Genomic DNA, 19,856 nt, shown 5'->3' on the forward strand with positions numbered 1-19,856 from the left:
ATAGGGAGGGTGGGTGGGATCTCTTGAGCGCGGAGCAGTCAAAGAGGCTGGGCTAGCTCCGCGCTCAAGAATAAATATCCTGGCCCGCTGCCCCCCAGGTGCCCAGCGGAACTCACTGGCCACCAATGGGAGCTTAAACAGAGGAGGAAAGGGGAGGGGGAGAGCAGGAGGGACCGTGCCCCTTAAAGGAAAAGAACACGGCCAGTCCTGCAGCCCCCCAGCTTATACAGCCTGCGGGCTGAGCAGTATCTTGGGTGCTATTACCTAGTGCTGGTAGCTGGTGTAGGCCACACACCCTGTATTATAGTTTCTCCGGAGTTGTGATCAGATTATTATAACCCACAAAATCCATCCTTTTGTGTGCATTGCAAGGGTTCACATCACACCCACACATGATAGCTGGGGGGACATGATGAGGACAGGCCCCATTAAAGCCAGTGATTGAAATCTAGGTCAAACCTTGGGGCATTGAGTTCTTGAAAGAAAGTCTTTTTTTCAGGACACAAGTTATGTGCGGTATGCTTCCAATTTGTTGCCCTGCTTCTTAATGCCCAATGATGCCCCTATTAAAGGTGTGTGTGTGTTTGAGCACAATTATATGCAATATTACACTGCTCAGCTCTGCTCTATAGCATTCCATCTAGAGATACATTATGAGCGCTCAGCTTCTCCTGCTCTATAACATCCTGCCTGCAAGTAGGTTACTATGCACAATCTACTTAGCTTCTTCTGTTCTTTAAAATGCTGAGGCATTACCCTTATGGACACCCACTAAAATTGTCTTGGTTCATTGCTGTTACTATTGTTGCTGCGATGATGATGCCTAGTTATAACAAATGAAGGAATATTTAAGCAATCTGTTATTTATACACTGGGGCGGCAGAAAGGTATTGGTTGGGTCGTGATGCAAAATGAGGTCATTTTAAACTGTATTCTGGTCCACTTACAGTCTTGCCAATCGATCTGGCACTGTCTCTGATTTAATACTGATCACTTTTCCTAAATCACATTTCACATGAAGGCCGAGACCTGAGCATAGCATATGTTTGACTGAAGAGGAGAGTGCTGATCACCTTTCTCATCTCCATAGTGACACGTGTTGCCCGGATGTACATTTGGGAGAAGATCAGATTATCTCCACGACAACACTGAATAGGTGATTGACCAAAGGGGTTGAGACTAATGTGACCGTGTCATCAGTTTCCTACCAGTCAAGAGACTTGTATATACTTGTTACAGAAACCTGTTTGCCTATTGACGTAAAAGAAGTGCAACAAGACCCTATTGTACCAACAACCTGCTGTGAATATCACTGAGGTCAGAACAAAGGACCCAAGTCCCCCATTGGTTACTGTTCCCGGGGGCTTGTTTGTATAGTGCTGTGCCCTCCATTGTATAGCGAAACACAAATATCTGTTTAATGTCCACTCTAGTAGTGAATGCCAAGGGCAACCTGGTGCAGCGCCTCCTGTTCTACTATTTCTTGGGTCCTTTAATGAGGCTGTGTAACCTGTATTGTAGTTGCCTCAAATGAGGAGTCATGATAAAGATAATAGTCTCCTTGTAAATAGAATTCCACCATTACTCTGCTACTACCTCCTCCATTGTATTCCTGTGCTCATCCATGAAAGGAGAAACCACTCCAAGGCTCCTTAGGCTACATGCACATGTCCTCAGAAGCAGACGTGAGCCGAAAGTTGGGTAGAGATAAGACAAGTGAATGGTCACCGCCCCTCCCCATAGGGAATCGAGACCACGGCTTTGTGGAAAGACACCATGGGGCACATTTACTTACCCGTACCGTTGATGCCGCTGATCCGGAATGTCTGACGAAGATTCGGATCTGCCACAATTCACTAAGATTGTGCGTCCAATTTCCTGCATGTGTTGCCTCTCGTTGAGGTCTGCCATAGTTCACCTTCTTCTTCCTGGTGTATGTGAGTGCTGGTCTTGCGACACAATTTGGTTTTTAAACTCAGCGTTTTGTCCGAATCAGTCCGGTTGTCCGACATCCATGCCCCCGATCTGTGTCGCATGCAAGCCGGTGTGCCACAATCCGATCGCATGCGCCAAAAACCCAGTGCACTTTAGAGCAAATCGGAAAAAAATGCGAAACCCTACAGAAATGCGTCCGATGGACCCTTAGTAAATGAGCCCCAATGTGCTCATCGCATGGTATCCGTGCATAATGCATGTCTTTGTGGCTACCTCATTGCCTCTACTTGCGGACATGTGCATTCGCCCTTACAAATGAGCAAGAGTGATGCATCCAATTCACATCACACACACAACATGTGCCGTGCAGAACATCCAGCCCAAACGTGGTGGAACCAGAACTGAACTCAGTATATCAGTTCAGTTTTGGTTGTCTGCGAGTGTGATGTGAGCTGGATGCATTACACTCGCTTGTGTGCAAGGACCCTAACGCCTTGGGTCACTTCTGCATCTAAAGAGGCACTGCAACTACAAGTCACTTTCGTAACGGATTTTTTTACATACACACGTGATATCCTCTTGCAAGATCATCTGAAATTTATTGAAAGCAACAAATGAGGGCTTCCTTATCTATTTGGTTCCTATATTTAGTCAATTCTTTTCTCAAATACAATAATAGTTTTTATATAACCCCATAATATTCTATAGCCATGAGTGTAACGATGAGAGACAAGGTTTCATAGCAGACTTCAAAATGGGGCCCTCCTTACCCCTCCAAAAAAAAAATCACATTTTTCTACACCCGCACGTGAGTTACAATCACACACATTTTTATACTTTTATACACACACGCAGCATATACATACAATACCATATACAGCCATACAGAGTGTGTGTATGTATATATACTGTATATATTACACATATAGCATATACACTCCCAATACCCCAGAAGCCAGGATCCGCTGACACTGCAGCCCCCATGGCTGCTACTCCTGAAGTTATACCCCTGTCCATAGCACTTTACAAATCATGGAGATGTTAACAGTCTGACCAGCTTAGCAGTAAACGGGAGTCCTGGCAGATCTTATCTTTGCAAAGGCAAAGACTGATAGGGGATGTCGTGAAACCCATATTACAACCAGTGGTGTAACTATAGAAGCCACAGTTGATTTAATGGCTACTTGACCCATAAGCCAGAACCACAAACACCTGTGCCACAACTTTGATCTCCTTTAAAGTCTCACAATTTATAGATCATAAATCCTTTAACCTTGAGATTTTGGACTGCTTGGGAAATCATTAACCTTTTCTAACCAATTTCTACCCACCAAGTCTTTTAGTCATCCCCCTGTTCTCCATCTGTTTCAGGTCCCAGATCTATCTCACAATGTATTTGAACAGTGTCCTTCTGACCTAAATCTTATGTTCTATCAGGGTGTTATAATCTGTGATGAACAGGACTTTCAATGCAGATGTGTACAGAAGCCAAGTTAGTATTACTGAGCACTAAATGTGACAAACCGTCAGGACAGAAGTTGTGTATCTAACCACTTAGGCATAGCTCTTCTTCTAGCTGCATATTCATGCTGCACAATCCAATGGTTAAATTGATTTGTAAATGGACCAATTGGCTTAGTCATAATTAGAGATGAGCGAACATCGCCGTTTTGCTTTTTGGCGGCCAGAAACAGAGCCAATCACAAGCCAGGAGACTCTGCACTCCACCCAGCATGACGTGGTACCCTTACACGTCGATAGCAGTGGTTGGCTGGCCAGATCAGGTGACCCTGGAATAGACTAGCCCCTGCCCGCGCTGCTCGGATCATTCTCTGTCTGGATGCCGCTAGGGAGAGAGCTGCTGCTGGTCAGGGAAAGCGTTAGGGCAGTGGTGGCGAACCTATGGCACGGGTGCCAGAGGTGGCACTCCGAGCCCTTTCTGGGGGCACTCAGCACAGAATTTACCAGATAGGACTCAAGGCTTCCTCCTGCAGTCCAAGACAGCCCAGGTCATGCGCAGTGCTATTTTAAAATGACACCTACTTGGCTGCCAGGACTACAGGAGGAGCGAGAAGGTGTGGGCAGAGATGGATTATCTTTGGAGCTCCTGCTTTGGGTCCCCTGATTCTTCCTGTTCAGGGGAGACTAGAGGGAAGCTACAATCCAAATGTCTCCTGCTTTCTATTGTATTGGTGTCCTCAGGACGCCAATACGATTGAAACTTGTGATACAGCAGAGATCAATAGGTTACAACTCAAACTGTTATGTTGGCACTTTGCGACATAAAAGTGGGTTTTGGTTGTAGTTTGGGCACTCTGTCTCCAAAAGGTTCGCCATCACTGCGTTAAGGTGTTCTATTAGAATAGTGTTAGGCAGGAGTGATTCTACAAGAACCCAACAGTCCTTTTTTTTTTTTTTTTTTTTTTTTTTATTTTCTTGTGGCTGGGCTTGCTGGCATTAGTAGTGCAGCTAGTACCATATTGTGAGGAATTTGCTGGGAGACCTGCGACCGTTGTGTTTAGCTCTTAGTGACACGCATATCCACCTCAAACACCGAAGTGGGACAATTTATTAGGGGTTTGATTAGAATTAGGCAGAGTCTGCTGATTTATTTTTTTTTACCTTTATTTAATTTTATAGCTCAAAGTCATCAGGCACAGCACAAAATCCAGTTGTGTGCTGTCAGTGTAGGTTAGAAACTAGCCATAGCAATAGGATAGCATCGTTTTGTTAAAAAAAAAAATAAAAAAAATAAACACAAAAAAAAAAATTAAAAGTTTACACTTTAATTTGGAAAATGTTTAACCCGAGGGCTAGGGGTAGAGAACGAGGGCGTCCAACTACTGCAGGGGTCAGAGGCCGTGGTCCTGGGCGGGGTGAGACACCACCTGCTGATGAGGGAGCAGGGGAACGCCGCAGAGCTACACTCCCTAGGTTCATCATGTCTCAAGTTACTGGGACTCGTGGTAGAGCACTGTTGAGGCCAGAACAGTGCGAAGAGGTGATGTCGTGGATTGCGGACAATGCTTCTAGCCATTTGTCCACCAGTCAGTCTTCCACGCAGTCCACCCATGTCACCGAAATCAGCACTCCTCCAACTCCTCCACCTCAGCCTCCTTCCCCCCAGTCTGCCCCCTCCCAGCAAAATTTGGCATTTGAACTGGCATACTCTGAGGAACTGTTTTCTGGACCCTTCCCACAGTCACAAACCACTTGTCCGGTTGCTGCTGAGCAATTTTCCGATGCCCAGGTTTTCCACCAGTCGCAGTCTGTGGGTGATGATGACCTTTTTGACGTAGTGGAAGAAGTGTGTAAAGAGGTGTCGGACGATGAGGAGACACGGTTGTCAGACAGTGGTGAAGTTGTTGTCAGGGCAGGAAGTCCGAGGGGGGAGCAGACTGAGGGATCGGAGGATGATGAGGTGACAGACCCAAGCTGGGTTGATAGGCCGTAGACCAAATGTTGCCCGTAGTCAAGCTCCCGTGGCGAGGGCTAGATTTTCAGAAGTCTGGAGGTTCTTTAAAGAAACACCGGATGACCGACGGACTGTGGTGTGCTATCTTTGCCAAACCAGGATCAGCAGGGGTTCCACCACTACTAGCTTAACTACCACCAGTATGCGCAGGCATATGAATGCTAAACACCCCACTCAATGGCACCAAGCCCGTTCACCTCCGGCCAGGCACACCACTGCTCCTTCCCCTGTGTCATCTGCTAGTCAGCCCCCTGCCCAGGACCACGGCCCAAACACCTCCCGTGCGAAAACCCCATCTTCGCCTCCACGATCCTCCACAGCATCCACCAGCGTTCAGCTCTCCATACCCCAGACGCTGGAGCGCAAAAGGAAGTATAGCGCAACCCACCCACACGCCCAAGCCCTCAACGTCCACATCTCCAAGTTGCTTAGCCTGGAGATGCTGCCCTATAGGCTGGTAGAGACCGAGGCCTTTCGAAACCTCATGGCGGCGGCCGCCCCTCGGTATTCGGTCCCCAGCCGCCACTACTTTTCCCGATGTGCCGTCCCAGCCCTGCACAAGCACGTGTCAGACAACATCATCCGTGCCCTGACCAACGCCGTTTCTGACAAGGTCCACCTGACCACGGACACGTGGACGAGTGCTGCCGGGCAGGGCCACTATATATCGCTGACGGCACATTGGGTTAACTTGGTGGAGGCTGGGACCGAGTCTGACCCTGGGGCTACTCATATACTGCCGACGCCGAGGATTGCGGGGCCTACCTCGGTCCAGGTGTTTCAGGCCTACTATGCCTCCTCCTCCTCCGAATTACCATCCGTGGGCATGGCGCCATCAGTCGGTAGCTCTAGGCACAGCAGCAGTGCCATCGCTAAGCGACAGCAGGCGGTGCTCAAACTGCTGAGCCTAGGCGATAAAAGGCACACCGCCCAAGAGTTATTACAGGGCATCACGGCGCAGACTGATCTGTGGCTGGCACCGCTGAACCTGAAGCCAGGCATGGTTGTGTGTGACAACGGCCGTAACCTGGTGGCGGCTTTGCAACTCGGCAGACTGACACATGTGCCATGCCTGGCCCATGTGTTAAATCTCATAGTTCAGCGTTTCCTCAAGACATACCCCAATCTGTCTGATTTGCTCACGCATCTGTGCGCATTTCAGGAAGTCCAGCACAGATGCTGCCACTCTCAGGGCAGCGCAGCGCCGCCTCCAACTGCCCGCTCACCGACTGTTGTGCGATGTGCCCACGAGGTGGAATTCAACATTAACCATGTTATCCAGAGTTTACCAGCAGCGCAGAGCGATTGTAGACTGCCAGATGTCAACTTCCACCAGAACTGGTAGTCAGGTCAGTCAGCTTCCTCAAGTCTACAATGAGGAGTGGAGGTGGATGTCTGATATCTGTCAGGTGCTGAGTAACTTTGAGGAGTCAACACAGATGGTCAGTGGCGATGCCGCCATCATCAGCCTCACCATCCCGCTGCTTGGCCTGTTGAAAAACTCTCTGGTCAGCATGAGGTCGGAAGCTTTGCGCTCGTCACAAGAGACGGGGGAAGAAGATTCCCTTGTTGATAGCCAAAGCACCCTCAGGTCTGTTTCTCAGTGCATATCGGAGGAGGTGGATGAGGAGGAAGATGAGGAGAATGTTGGCGAGACAGAAGAGGGGACCATTGTTCAGTCCTTCACTGTTCAGCGTGTATGGGCAGAAGAAGAGGAGTTGGAGGAGGAGGAAATGGGCAGTCAGGCCAGTGAGGGGAGTGAATTCTTGCGCGTTGGGACTCTGGCACATATGGCAGATTTCATGCTAGGCTGCCTATCCCGTGACCCTCGCGTTCAAAGAATTTATTCCAGCACCGATTACTGGGTATTCACTCTCCTGGACCCACGGTATAAGCAAAATCTTTCTACTCTCTTCCCTGGAGAGGAAAGGAGTGTGAGAATGCATGAATACCAGCAGGCCCTGGTGCACAAGCTGAAACAGTATTTCCCTTCTGACAGCGCTAGCGGCAGAGTGCGTAGTTCTGCGGGACAAGTAGCGAGGGAGAGTAGGCGAGCAGGCAGCTTGTCCAGCACTGGCAAGGGTACGCTTTACAAGGCTTTTGCCAGCTTTATGTCACCCCAGCAAGACACTGTCACCTGTCCCCAGTCTCGGCAGAGTAGGGCTGATCTTTACAGAAAGATGGTGAGGGAGTACGTAGCTGACCATACCATCGTCCTAAATGATCACACAGCTCCCGACAACTACTGGGTTTCAAAGCTGGACATGTGGCACGAACTGGCGCTGTACGCCTTGGAGGTTCTTGCCTGCCCTGCCGCTAGCGTGTTGTCCGAGCGGGTTTTCAGTGGAGCTGGTGGCATCTTCACCGATAAGCGTACACGCCTGTCGACTTATAGCGCTGACAGGCTGACGCTTATCAAGATAAATAAAGCCTGGATTTCTCCGGATTTTCATTCTCCACCAGGTGAAAGAAGCTCAACCTGAATAATGTATGCACTCCTCCTCCTCATTGTCCTCCTTCTCCTCCTCTTTGTACACTAAAGCATAGGAAACTGGCTATTTTTTGCCAGGGCCAACTGGCTCTAGCTATAGTACTCCTATGTATTTAATTTTTCTGGAGGACCACCTACCTGCTCCTCTGGTTTGAAAACTTTTTTGGACTGCCACATACAGGCACTATCCAAATTAAATTGTCTCCATAGCAGCCTCCACACGTCATCGCCATAGCTGCCTCCAAAAGTTGTCCATATAGCTGCCTCCATACATTGTCTCCTTATCAAACGAACTGTGTCAGGCAGAATTTTGGGTTGTTTTCATGGATTCCACATCAAACTTGTTAGCTTTGTCGCCACCCTGCTGTGTAATCCACAAAATATACTGGCAAACTTTTATCATTTACCGATATTATTTCAGCGCTTCTTGCGCATCTGTTTACATTCCCTTCACCCGCCATATCCTAAACTTATAAGAACGCTACTACACTTGATCTTATACAAAAGGTTCTTAGAAGTGCTGTTTGGGGAGTAGCCTAGAGACAGGGGCTTGGATTGGCGAAAGCTCGTCTGGCAGCGGAGCGCCAGCTCCATCTCAAGATCCAACTAACATAGTTTTAACTGCAGCACCTTTAATCTACTACTAGTTCACTGCCTCCATACATCGTCCCCTTATCAAACGAGCTGTGTCAGGCAGAATTTTCAGGTGTTTCACCAGATACATAGTGGAACTCGGCCCATCTGTCGCCGCCATGCTGGAGACCTGAAGTTGCAATCATAGCAGCGCAATATGAATGCCCCATACGGTCGCTCTTAATCATGGAAGTCGTCTCCATGGCTGCCTCCACATGTCGTCCCCTTATCAAAAGAGCTGTGTCAGGCTCATTTTTCGGGTGTTTCACCAGATACGTTATGGAACTTGGTCACTATGTCGCCACCATGCTGTGTTATCGACTAAATATACCGTCAACCTTTTGTTCACATAGGAAATCATTTCACCTCCTTTGGTGAAACCTGAGTCCATTTAGGGTATGTCGCCATGAGACTCTCTAGCCTGCCGCTGCCTCTGCATGCCGTCCCCTATAGTGTCAGGGTCAATTATTGCATGTTTTAGATGCTATCTAGCCTCATTCGGTCACTCTGTCATGGCCATGCTGTTGCCCATAATTTTGGCATAATGGTGTGATTAAGCAGCCTCAGAGGCATCCATGCATGCTGCCCCTGCTGTTTCCTGTCCATTTCCGTGGTGTTTCCATCCTTTTCTGAGGTTCCCAGGTGTTTGGCCAAGCTTCCCTGTGCAGAGCCTTGGTCCCCTTGAAAAATGCTCGAGTCTCCCATTGACTTCAATGGGGCTCGTTATTCGAGACGAGCACTCGAGCATCGGGAAAAGTTTGTCTCGAATAACAAGTACCCGAGCATTTTAGTGCTCGCTCATCTCTAGTCATAATGCACCATATACATTGAACAAGTATTCATGCACAATACCTTATTATATACATCGCTATTACACAACGACCACTCATAACGTTCAGCCAAGGATTTCACAGTCTTCTCACCTGGATGGTCAAATAACTTGGTGATAAGTCACAGTCACTCTATTCGTACTGTACTTTGTAGCTGTGCCCATTATGTGTAATCCGGCACTATATTTCATAGATTAGTCATTCCTTCTGATTAGTTAAGCTCTCGTGGATAAAAGGATGTAACGAATGAAAAGAACTCTTGTCTTCTACTTCCAGCTAACCCTAAGATTTAAAATCGCTAGTGTATTAATATAAAGTATGAAAGCTGGTCAGCCATGTGTATTATATTATTGACCCTGCCGATCCCTTGTGATAATGTAGGTGGTTCTAGAATGAAGACGCGTGTAACTGGCATCACCAAAAAGTTAAGTAGTGAACTCGCAGGACCCTATAGACATCCCACTGTGATAGAGGATGAAAAGGAATTGGGTCAACTCGAAGGCCAATAGTTTACACACAACCACTTGCATTTCAGTTTAGTTGTTTCCCTTCCCAAACAATGTATTTTAAGGCACCACTATGGATTTAAAGGAACATTTCCTCCTGAAGGTGGTCAGAACAGCCCCATGCAGTATAAAGCTTAGATAATTGACCACCAAAAGCTAAAAAAAGGAAGAGTTCCTACTGTAAGAATTATGAAGGCCACCATGGTCTTGGGTACTTTTAGAGCAGCAGAAATCTTTTTGTACCCTTCTCCATATCCTTATATTTTGCACTGATGTGCACTGTGAATTGTGAGACCCTATATATAGATGGGGTTGTGAACAACCTCTTAAATTTGATCACAAGTGGACACCAATCATGGTGCAGAGACATCTCAAAGATGATCAAGTAAAATGGGAGACCTCCAAATCTAAACGTCAATTGTCATAGCAAAAAAGTCTGCAAAATATATATAATTTTATTTATTTATTTTTCATTATAGGGGCATGTTACAGATTCGGTTGTCACTTAAGATGTGCGGCTCAGCTTTATAGGAAACCATGAGAAATTTACAATCCGAAGTAGATCTGATGGTAGATTCCTCCTGCGTCTGCCCTAATCTGTAATTTAATCCTGGAACCTAACTTGTTAAAAAAAAAACTTTATTATAGTAACTGTGGAGGCTACTGGGGCGTGTACTAGCCTGGCTGTGTGCTGGGAGCTAAGGCTACTCCAAGCCCCAGTAGCCCCTGCAGTTAATTTACATATTACTAAAATAAAGTTTTTAACAAGTTAGGTTAGGTTCAAAGATTATTAGATTACAGATTAGGGCAGAGGGAAGCAGGAGGAATCTACTTCTACTTCTGAAGTAGTGTACATCTCCCCTCCACTACATTATCGCGATTGGACTTTAATCCTGTGGAAGTATACAACACTGGCTTTTATTACCGTTGTTGGGAGCCAGGCTTACTTTTATGATAATAAATTCTTATCATTGTACTATCTTTGGGAGATGTATTCCAGCTCAGAGCTATGGACCTTGGGCTGACTTGTTGAGTTATTAATTCATACAAAGACGTGACCAACATAGGCCATTAGATGGGGAACAAGCATAAATGGAGGAGCAGATGTCCTCCATAATATTGGTAGAATTTACTTCTGCTGGGGGTGGATGGTTTACCAGATGAGTGGAGATTTTTTGGGAAAGGGTAAATCTCTCTTCTTTTGGAAGTAATTATCATTTGTGGGACGAGTTGCCACCTTCAACGCAAGAAGTTCTCACTTTTCTGATTGGGACCCAAGGTAGGATGGAAATGTTTATGAATTTGAATAGTCAGTATAAACCTGTAAATGTAGTGTTATACGTGACACTATAGTAAATGTCCCTGCTGCCACAATGAGTGCGCAAGTAAGATGACTACTCTATGCTTTGGAGCTGACCAGATACATTGCTGATGTCTGTGTAAACAGTTAATGGTTATGGATCCCTTTTGAGGTTCCCTTTGAGTCTGTGTTTTTTTTTTTTTTTTTTTTTTAAATATTTTTGTATGTACTTGATATAAATGCGTATAATCGTACCTCCCCGGTACAATGTTTAGTTGGAACTTAAAATCCAACAAAAGAGGTTACTGAATCCATTAGGTTTATTGAGCAATTGATTGGATTACAAAGCGTTAACGGGCAAAGTGATACGGGATAAAGGATTACAAATCTCCTACCCTTTTTAGTCCCATAAATATCGGAAATCATGTGGACTTTGGAAAAGTCTGGAGACACTTTAACTACAATATATTGTAGAGTCACAAACACAAGCAAACGCATAAATTGTCTTGCGTTTTACCTGTGTTCAGATTAGTATGTGGCCACCTTTTCTGATACTGCTGCTTCACTTGGTGAATGTCTCTTGTGTTTGGAAACTATTGAATGGGGCACATATATTTTTTATTTTTGCGATACTTTTTTTGTTGTCCCAAATAGTAGCTGCAAAAGTAAGCCTGGGGGGCACATGTATCATAGTTTCTCGGGTGCCACTTTTTCAAGTTTCCTGAACTTGGTCTACTTATTGCAATGTATACAAGTTTTTTTTCCCCTTTTTCCCCATGTGATGAGTTGCCTGTGTAGTCCCTTTTTTTTTTTTTTGCTACATTTTGTTTTTGTGTGCGACTCTTTAGTCCCAAATTGTTGCTGCAAAAGTATGTCTAGGTCTAGCATGCTCTGTTTTGCGACTTATGAGGGGCAAGAATGGGACAATTTCAGAGCTCAAAAGTTGCACATATTGTTCAAACATCCGGGCTACTATCCGGGGTTTATGGCTACTGCATTAATTCCTTGGGGCAGCTAATTATGGTACCTAAAAAGTTGGAAAAAAAGAAAAGCAATAGGAGTGATAAATGTCCCTCAATATATGCATTTTCTGACTACATTTGCAAATTCATACTAAATTAAGTTTTTAAAGAATGAGACATGTAAAAGGCATATTTTCATAATTTTCCCCCAGACAAAAATATTGAAAAAAAGCTACTGAAAAACCTCTATGAATCAAAAAATATGTGGGCAACCAAATAAAGCTGATTACATGCCAAAACCATTACATGCACAAAATTGTGTAACGGAAATCTACCACCAGGATGAAGGATCGTTAACCCAGCACACTGACATGGAGACTGTTCTTCTTTTTAGTTTCTTATGCTTCTCCCTTTTTACAAAAAAAAAAGCTTATAAAATTATGCAAATGAGACTGAGGGGCTCTTGGCTCAATAGGTGCTAATGGAGCCTAAGGACCCTCAGGCTCATTTTCATAATTTTTAAAGTCGTTATTAAGAAAAAAAAAAGAGCATAGTAAGCTTAGAGTGGATTCTGGCAGAGTGGGTGCACAGCGGTGTAGAACAACTGGCTGCAGCAGGAGCCTCTACCCCCTACCCTGTCTGTAGTAGTCAAAAAGCTGTATCTACTTGGCAAAGTAACAATGCTCCATTGGTATGGAAGAGATCAACATGGGAACCCAACCACCCATTGTTCTCGGCAGGGTGGTTAGCAAAATCGTCTCTCTTAATAGCGAACTTTTATTGTTTGTTATCTTTTGTGCTCCTTAGAGGGGTTAACTATTTGACATTAATATATTCTGTTATTTTCTCTAATAGGTATGAAACTTGTGAAAAGGTTCTTCTCTCCAGTTGCAAGCTGTTCTGTTGCTTCTCATTAAACAAATGGAGCACCACGGGAAGGCCCAGACGTACAGGAATTATATTTTTGTATTTATTGCCCAGTTTGGCCTGGCATTTGCTTTATTTTTTGTGTATAACTATGCAAATCGCTCAGTGTTAAGTGAAGAATTTTCTTATTCTTATTCAAGTGTAAGTGTCCATCAGGAGCCAGTTAATGAAACGAGGATTATCCTTGTTTGGACTTGGCCATTTGGTGGTGTATTTCCACTGAATAAATGTCCACCTTATAACGATCTTTCTGGATGTTATTACACAGCTAACAGATCGTTGTATTCTTCTGCAGCTGCAGTTGTTATGCATCACAGAGATGTGTGTTATTCCAAGAAACAGTTACCTCCGTTACCAAAATCACCAAACCAGTATTGGGTATGGTTCAACTTGGAGTCTCCATCACACAGCCCAAACTTACATTTCATGGACAATCTCATCAACCTCACAATGTCCTACAGAGCTGACTCGGATATTTTCTCCCCTTATGGTTGGCTAGAGCCGAATCAACCAGGAGACAATTTCACTATGCCACAAAAGACCAAGTTGGTTGCCTGGATAGTGAGTAACTGGAACCCCAGTTCTAAAAGAGTGCGCTATTATGAGGAGATCAAGAAGTTTCTATCTGTGGACGTCTATGGAAGGCAGCATCTAGGTCTGCCAAGAACTGAGCATGCAAAAATATTGTCCCAGTATAAGTTCTATTTTGCTTTTGAAAACTCTATCCATGAAGACTATATTACAGAGAAACTATGGAAGAATGCATTATCATCCGGATGTGTGCCAATTGTTCTTGGTCCCTCCCGTCAAAACTATGAGCGTTTCATTCCTAAAGACTCTTTTATACATGTAGAAGACTTCTCCACAGCTGAACAGCTTGCTAAACATATCCTAAAGTTGGACAAAGATGAGAAGGCTTACCAACAGTATTTTTCATGGAGGTCCAGGCTTCATCCCTTTGCAGATACTAACTGGCAAACGCATTATTGCAGAGTATGTAAAGCCATAAAAGAGGCTCCGACAAACAAAGTCATTGGAAAACTTGGTGCCTGGTACAGATAAAAATAGGAGGGACTGTTTTATATTTTTGTATTGTAATAAAAAAGAATAGATATGGTTATTGAACACTCTCTTCCATGTAAATTGGATGAGTCTTCAGGTAGCTGTTGGCTGAAAAACTATTGAAGGCACTTGGCAAGTTTTCCTAAACGCCATCCATCAATTTATAACAGTGGTGGCTTACCTCTACTTGGAGTACTTGGATTGGCCACCTACCTTTGCTACTTAACTCCATGTAGATATAGGTTTGGTAACCTACCCTTGTGGCTTACCTTTTCTTAGTTGAATAGAATTGGCCACTTCCCTGGTGGCTTTCCTCTTGTTAGATGAATAGGACAAGTCTCCTCGCCTGGTGCCTTCTCTTTAGATGAAAAATTAAAACTGTGAATCCTTATATCCCTTCCGATCATCTTTTGGCGTATTGGAAAAGCCTCTATACAGAAGGCGGTTTAACTGACTATAGTTTACTGTATACGTCCACCTTAGCAGTCACGGAATCCATGTTCATTTCAGATAAAAATTAAAGTGATTTACTATTTATTATATATGCTTCAGTCTTTCTTTAAATAAGGGTGGCATAACCTTTTTGCATATAACACTTGTCACATGCCGAAAAATTGCACTTTGATTATGCTTCAATGCAGAGTAATAAAAGTTGGGTTGCTACTGAGAGACCACAGTGCAGAGATCAAGTAGGATTTCAATTTTTGGGATTGTTGTGTGACCACATTCACTATCCATATTCACGTATAATTCAGTATAACTTGGGCAAAGTGAAATCTTTTGGTTTGGAGTGTCAATGCCAAAATGTCCTACAACCCTTGGTCATTAAAGAGAACCCGTCAGGCAAAATAACCCCCCCTAAACTAAATATATTTTCATATATATTTTCTAAAGCTGTATGCAAATGACCTGTGACATGTCCAATGAGTCATTAGGATATTCAAGATGTCCAGCTTATTCATGAGTGGGAGGCACAGCCACACCCCCCAGTGCATGACTGACAGCCTGTATAATGGGTGTGAGGCTGTATAATGATGTGCTTGCTGGTGCTGGCGCCCCCTGTGTGTATAGGAGCTCCAGGCTGCAGCCATGTTATGGAAGGACATGTCAGGTACCTGTGTAGCTGATGTCTGTGTATCTCACATGTGTATGGGAGGACAGAGCATGTCAACAGATGCAGCACAGACACTAGCAATGATTTACTATACATTACACACAGACATGAGCAGGAGGAGGAGAGGCGAGGGGTAACGGGTGACATCACTTCCTCTGACCATGTGACCAGCCTCATTTACATAATAAAGAAATGATGATTTTATAATGATTAATGTATGGAATAACTAGATAAAGGAAGGGATGGGATCCTTGTGAGCTGTTGCATCAGGTAGTGGTGACATGACAGGTGTCCTTTAAAAAAAAGAAAAAAAAAAGGCAGGGCACTATATATGAGTCAATCAGTGGTTGGCACTGGAGTAGGGATTGCTTGCTTAGGCCATGTGTGATGGGTATAGAAACCACACTGTAGTATGAATAACAAGGTAAGACAGGTCACCCACCATAGTAGGTCACACTGGTCATTTGGTGTAGACTTCCGTTTGGCTGCTGATGGAGAAGGCTAATATAGAAGAGTTCATGACTGTCAGGTTCAAGACTAAAAATGTGATCTTTTGCACAGGTATTATTTATAATGGAAAATGTACTGTACATCTTATATTATACATTTTGACATCAGAAAAAACCCAAGTCAGGTACAAGGAGCTCCTTAGGTTCAATATACAGGCAGTCCCCGGGTTACGTACAAGATAGGGTCCATAGGTTTGTTCTAAAGTTGAATTTGTATGCAAGTCGAAACTATATATTTTAAAATTGTAGTTCTAGACTTTTTTTTTTTTGTACCAGTGACAATTTGGAGTTTCAAAATTTTTTGCTGTAATGGGAAGGATTATCAATAACGCTTCATTACAGACACCTTACAGCTGATCATTGCAGTCTGGGACTATAGTAAAGCATCCAGAGACTTCACCAGAGGTCACAGTGGGCAGAGGGGTCCGTCTTTAACTATGGGTCGTCTGTAAGTCGGGTGTCCTTAAGTAGGGGACCGTCTGTACTGTATTTTGATTGTAAAGACCATATCCCATTTTTATAAATGTGCTATATATTAGCATTATGACCTGTTGTTGTAAAGACGAAGACACACAGCAGCCATGACGCCACGCTTGCCACGTGACTAGACATGCAGCCGCTGTTTTCTATTACACTTCTAAAATCCCACCAAAGTGCAAAAACAAAGGAAAATGCCCTTGTTGCAGCTCCATAGAAAGTCACACCTATTCCTAACATGGACTTATTATTGGCATTAGGTCAAATCTTTATTGGACTAAAATTAAAATACCAGGGAGATGGCAACTGAAGAAGGAACCAGTGTCTGTATCTGGTACAGATGACTAGGAATGTGTTGTATTTATAGAACATTTTTAATGATTTTTATAGTCTTTAATAAACCTCCCACTTGAATGTGAAAAAGACAATCAATTTCTGTGTCAATGCTGTCCCTTGATATGAGAAATGACCATCCTGTTCCTTAATCCAATTAGTAAGTAATTTTCGTGCTGGTGGCTATGGTCCAGACATGGCATAAAAGGTAGTGCCCCCACCCTTGCTTCACTCATTACTTGCAGGGGTACTTTACCTTTTTTGATTCTGAGATAGGATTTTCCTGGGACTTTTGACTCCCTCCATGGGTTTTGTTGATGGATGGTCAAACATTGATAACTGAAGGGATTGATATAGCTGTACCCTAACAATTGCCATCCTAAAGAATCTGACTTTGGATTGTTTTTGGACCCAGTTTATTAAAAATGTTGCAGCATGCAAGGTACAAATGTAATTCTTGTTAAACCTGATCAAACAGTCTTAAAAAAAACAAAAACATGAACTTTGTGGGAAATATTAAAGAAAATCCACCATCAAAGAATCAAGAATTGTAAAACGGAGCAGTTACTGATTCAAGCACTGTGACACCGGTAATAAAATCAAACTATCAACTATTATGCTAATTATACAGTGTATGGGGAATTGCTCTGGTAGTTGACTGGTAGCAGTGCAGGAAGCAGGGACACACGCCGGTTTAAAGTCCAACTTAAGTGTTTTATTCACACTTGCAAAACAGAACACAAATTCAGCCTTGGCTTGGGCACATGCAAAAACGTTACAAAAGTAATTCCTGCCCGGCTAGGCGCTGTCTAACACATTTGAGGACCCTAGCTATCCGGGTACCAGGCTGCCTGGCACCCGCTCTTGGCCAGCAGCAAGACAGGAGGCCCTCAGTTACCTTTTGCTGTCAGAATACAATCTCGCTTTCAGCTCTCCAGGTAGTGCCTCTCCTACTGCTTCTGGCCTGCAGACTAAATCGGGCTCTAACGAGGTCTATGACCCGCACCTGTGGACTATACCGAACCCTGGATGGAGTAGGAGTCCCACTACCAGCCTACCCCTACTCCATAATAAGCAGGCCCAGTACAGACATTACAAATGTGTCTGTGTTAGCTAGACCAACACAGACAAAACAGACTATTCCTGCTTATCATGTCTGCATTAAGCCTTGGGTTACTGCAGACAAACCCAGGGCTTTTACCACATGCATTTCATCTGCCTGTAAGACAGATAGCGGTTTTCCCACACAACACCTCTCACAAGTGGTAATCTTATATTTGTTTTCCATGACCTCTTTCCCTTTAAAATCAACTTTTAAAATTATGCTAATAAACCCAAGAGACTATCTTGGTGATCTGGATTTACAGACTGTTATACTGACTCCCCCTCTCCCCTGCTTCCTTGGCATTTGAGCAGTGAGAATTTCCTGCTGCATTCTCAATGCTGAGGGAGCAGGGGTGGGTGCCCCTTGTGTATATTGCTTGAATTTGATGGTAGATTTCTTTAACATAAGACCTTAGGCACATGTATGTGTATTTTGTAAGTCTTCAACAGCTAGCACATGTCCCCATTTAATTCTATGGGCTTGTGTAAATGGCTGTTGTTTACACGGTCACTGGTGACTGCACTAAGCCGGAAAATTTGGGAAAGGTCCTATTCTGCAGCTCCACCAGTCCTTTTCCTTTGTCTTGGCATGTGAACAGACCTCGCACATCGATGTCCTGTGGGCTGCAAATAACAGACCATCGTTCATGGCCCGTGATATGAGCAAGTCCTAGGTTTTTTAGCTTCACTTCATAAACACTGTTATTATTTCCTCCATTCAAATGTTGTGTCATGTTCTACTAATGTAGACTGGTGCTGGTCCCTAACTATTTCTTGCATGACAAAGTAGAAGAAAGTAGACTACCAGTAGTATAATGGTATATGGACACCTCTGAACGCTCCTGCACCACACTGAACTTTTGTTTTTGCCCTCTTGCATCTTTCAGGGCTGGTCCTAACAAAGCACATTCCTTCTATTCATAGCCGTAACACTTTGCTCTGATAACATCTATTATAAAGTTTCTTCTATTTACTTTTTTGCAAAGTTTGTTTAAAAGGTTAGTATCGGGTGCCAGGTAATCAATAGAAACGAATTAGTAGTCACATGACTACTTAGTTCCAATTAAAAGTTAATACAGAATACATCCTTGTTGAGAAGAGCAAATCTATTTTATGGTTTGTTGATTTTAGTATGAATCTGGCATTTTTCAGGCAGTGAATCAAAATTAAAGGGAAGCTGTCACCAGGAGACCCATTTTAGCACTCCCCCAGTCCCCACAGAGCATAGTACATACACTGCCAAAGTGTGTTTGTATAAAAAATAGGTTTTACAGAAAAAAAGATATGTTATATTGTACCTTTCATTAGCATCTGCTGTGTTACTAGGCAGTTGCCTAATGGGAGGGGCTGGAAAGGAGCAGTTCCCCCCCCCCACCCTTGGGAAACATGTGACCTTTTCAAATATATGAATAACTCCCCACACTCGGGATTGGCTGTAGAGGAGCAGGGGGCGTCGCTAAGCCAAGTGATGGGTGTTTTCATATATTTGAAAAGGTCACATGTAGAAGCAATTTCCCAAGGGTGGGGGGGAACTGCTCCTTTCCAGCCCCTCCCAAAAGGCAACTGCCTAGTCACACAGCAGATGCTAATGAAAGGTACAATATAACATATCTTTTTTTCTGTAAAACCTATTTTTTTATACAAAAACACTTAGGCAGAGTATGTACTATGCTCTGTGGGGACTGAGGGAGTGCTAAAAATGGGTCTCCTGGTGACAAAATTTTGTATCTAGTTTAATTCAGTCCTGCAGTAGTCTGAACTCTGCTCTATTCCACTCCTTGCTGTCTCACTTATTTTCGACCACACCTGTTGACCTTGTTCTGGGCTGCAAACAGTTAAGTTAGAAAGTGATTGGAGGAGGCATCTGTCCATCAAAGCTAAGACAAGGACTGCCGCTTAGGGTAGGATGGGTGATTTAGGTAAGGGGGGGAGGTTAACTTTAGGGTCCAACGTCTGTGTCTATTCTATACCTTTCCACCGTTGTCCATTCTCTTATAATAGCATTGCATGTATCATTAAAATGGCAGCAGCTAATCCTGCCAATCATCCAAGAGGTTGTGTGAGACTAAATGAAAAAAATTGTAAACAATTAACAAGTTTTACAGTTTAATAGGGGGTTATGTACAAATTTACAGGACACTCAAAGCTTCACCACTTTCATTTAGACCTCAACAAACCTTTTACAACATTTGATAATG

The 19,856-nt window shown here is 43.9% G+C and overlaps 1 protein-coding gene across 10 annotated transcripts in view; it reads left to right on the top strand.

Annotated features, from left to right (window-relative positions):
* The window catches only part of LOC140071018 (3-galactosyl-N-acetylglucosaminide 4-alpha-L-fucosyltransferase FUT3-like), a 31,092-nt gene extending 16,431 nt beyond the window's left edge, over positions 1–14,661 (top strand). For 7 of the 10 annotated variants that reach the window (XM_072118228.1, XM_072118234.1, XM_072118224.1 and 4 more), the window contains exon 2: positions 12,988–14,661. In XM_072118228.1, the coding sequence (XP_071974329.1) occupies positions 13,054–14,121 (1,068 nt within the window). In that variant the 5' untranslated portion in view covers positions 12,988–13,053 and the 3' untranslated portion in view covers positions 14,122–14,661. Of the gene's footprint in view, positions 1–1,090; positions 1,157–10,975; positions 11,150–12,987 lie in introns of those variants that run through there. The other 3 variants (XM_072118227.1, XM_072118229.1, XM_072118233.1) reach the window with 2 other exon arrangements.
* The last annotated feature ends 5,195 nt before the right edge of the window (positions 14,662–19,856 follow it).

This window comes from Engystomops pustulosus, chromosome 7 (genome assembly GCF_040894005.1).
Source record: "Engystomops pustulosus chromosome 7, aEngPut4.maternal, whole genome shotgun sequence".
NCBI lineage: Eukaryota > Metazoa > Chordata > Amphibia > Anura > Leptodactylidae > Engystomops > Engystomops pustulosus.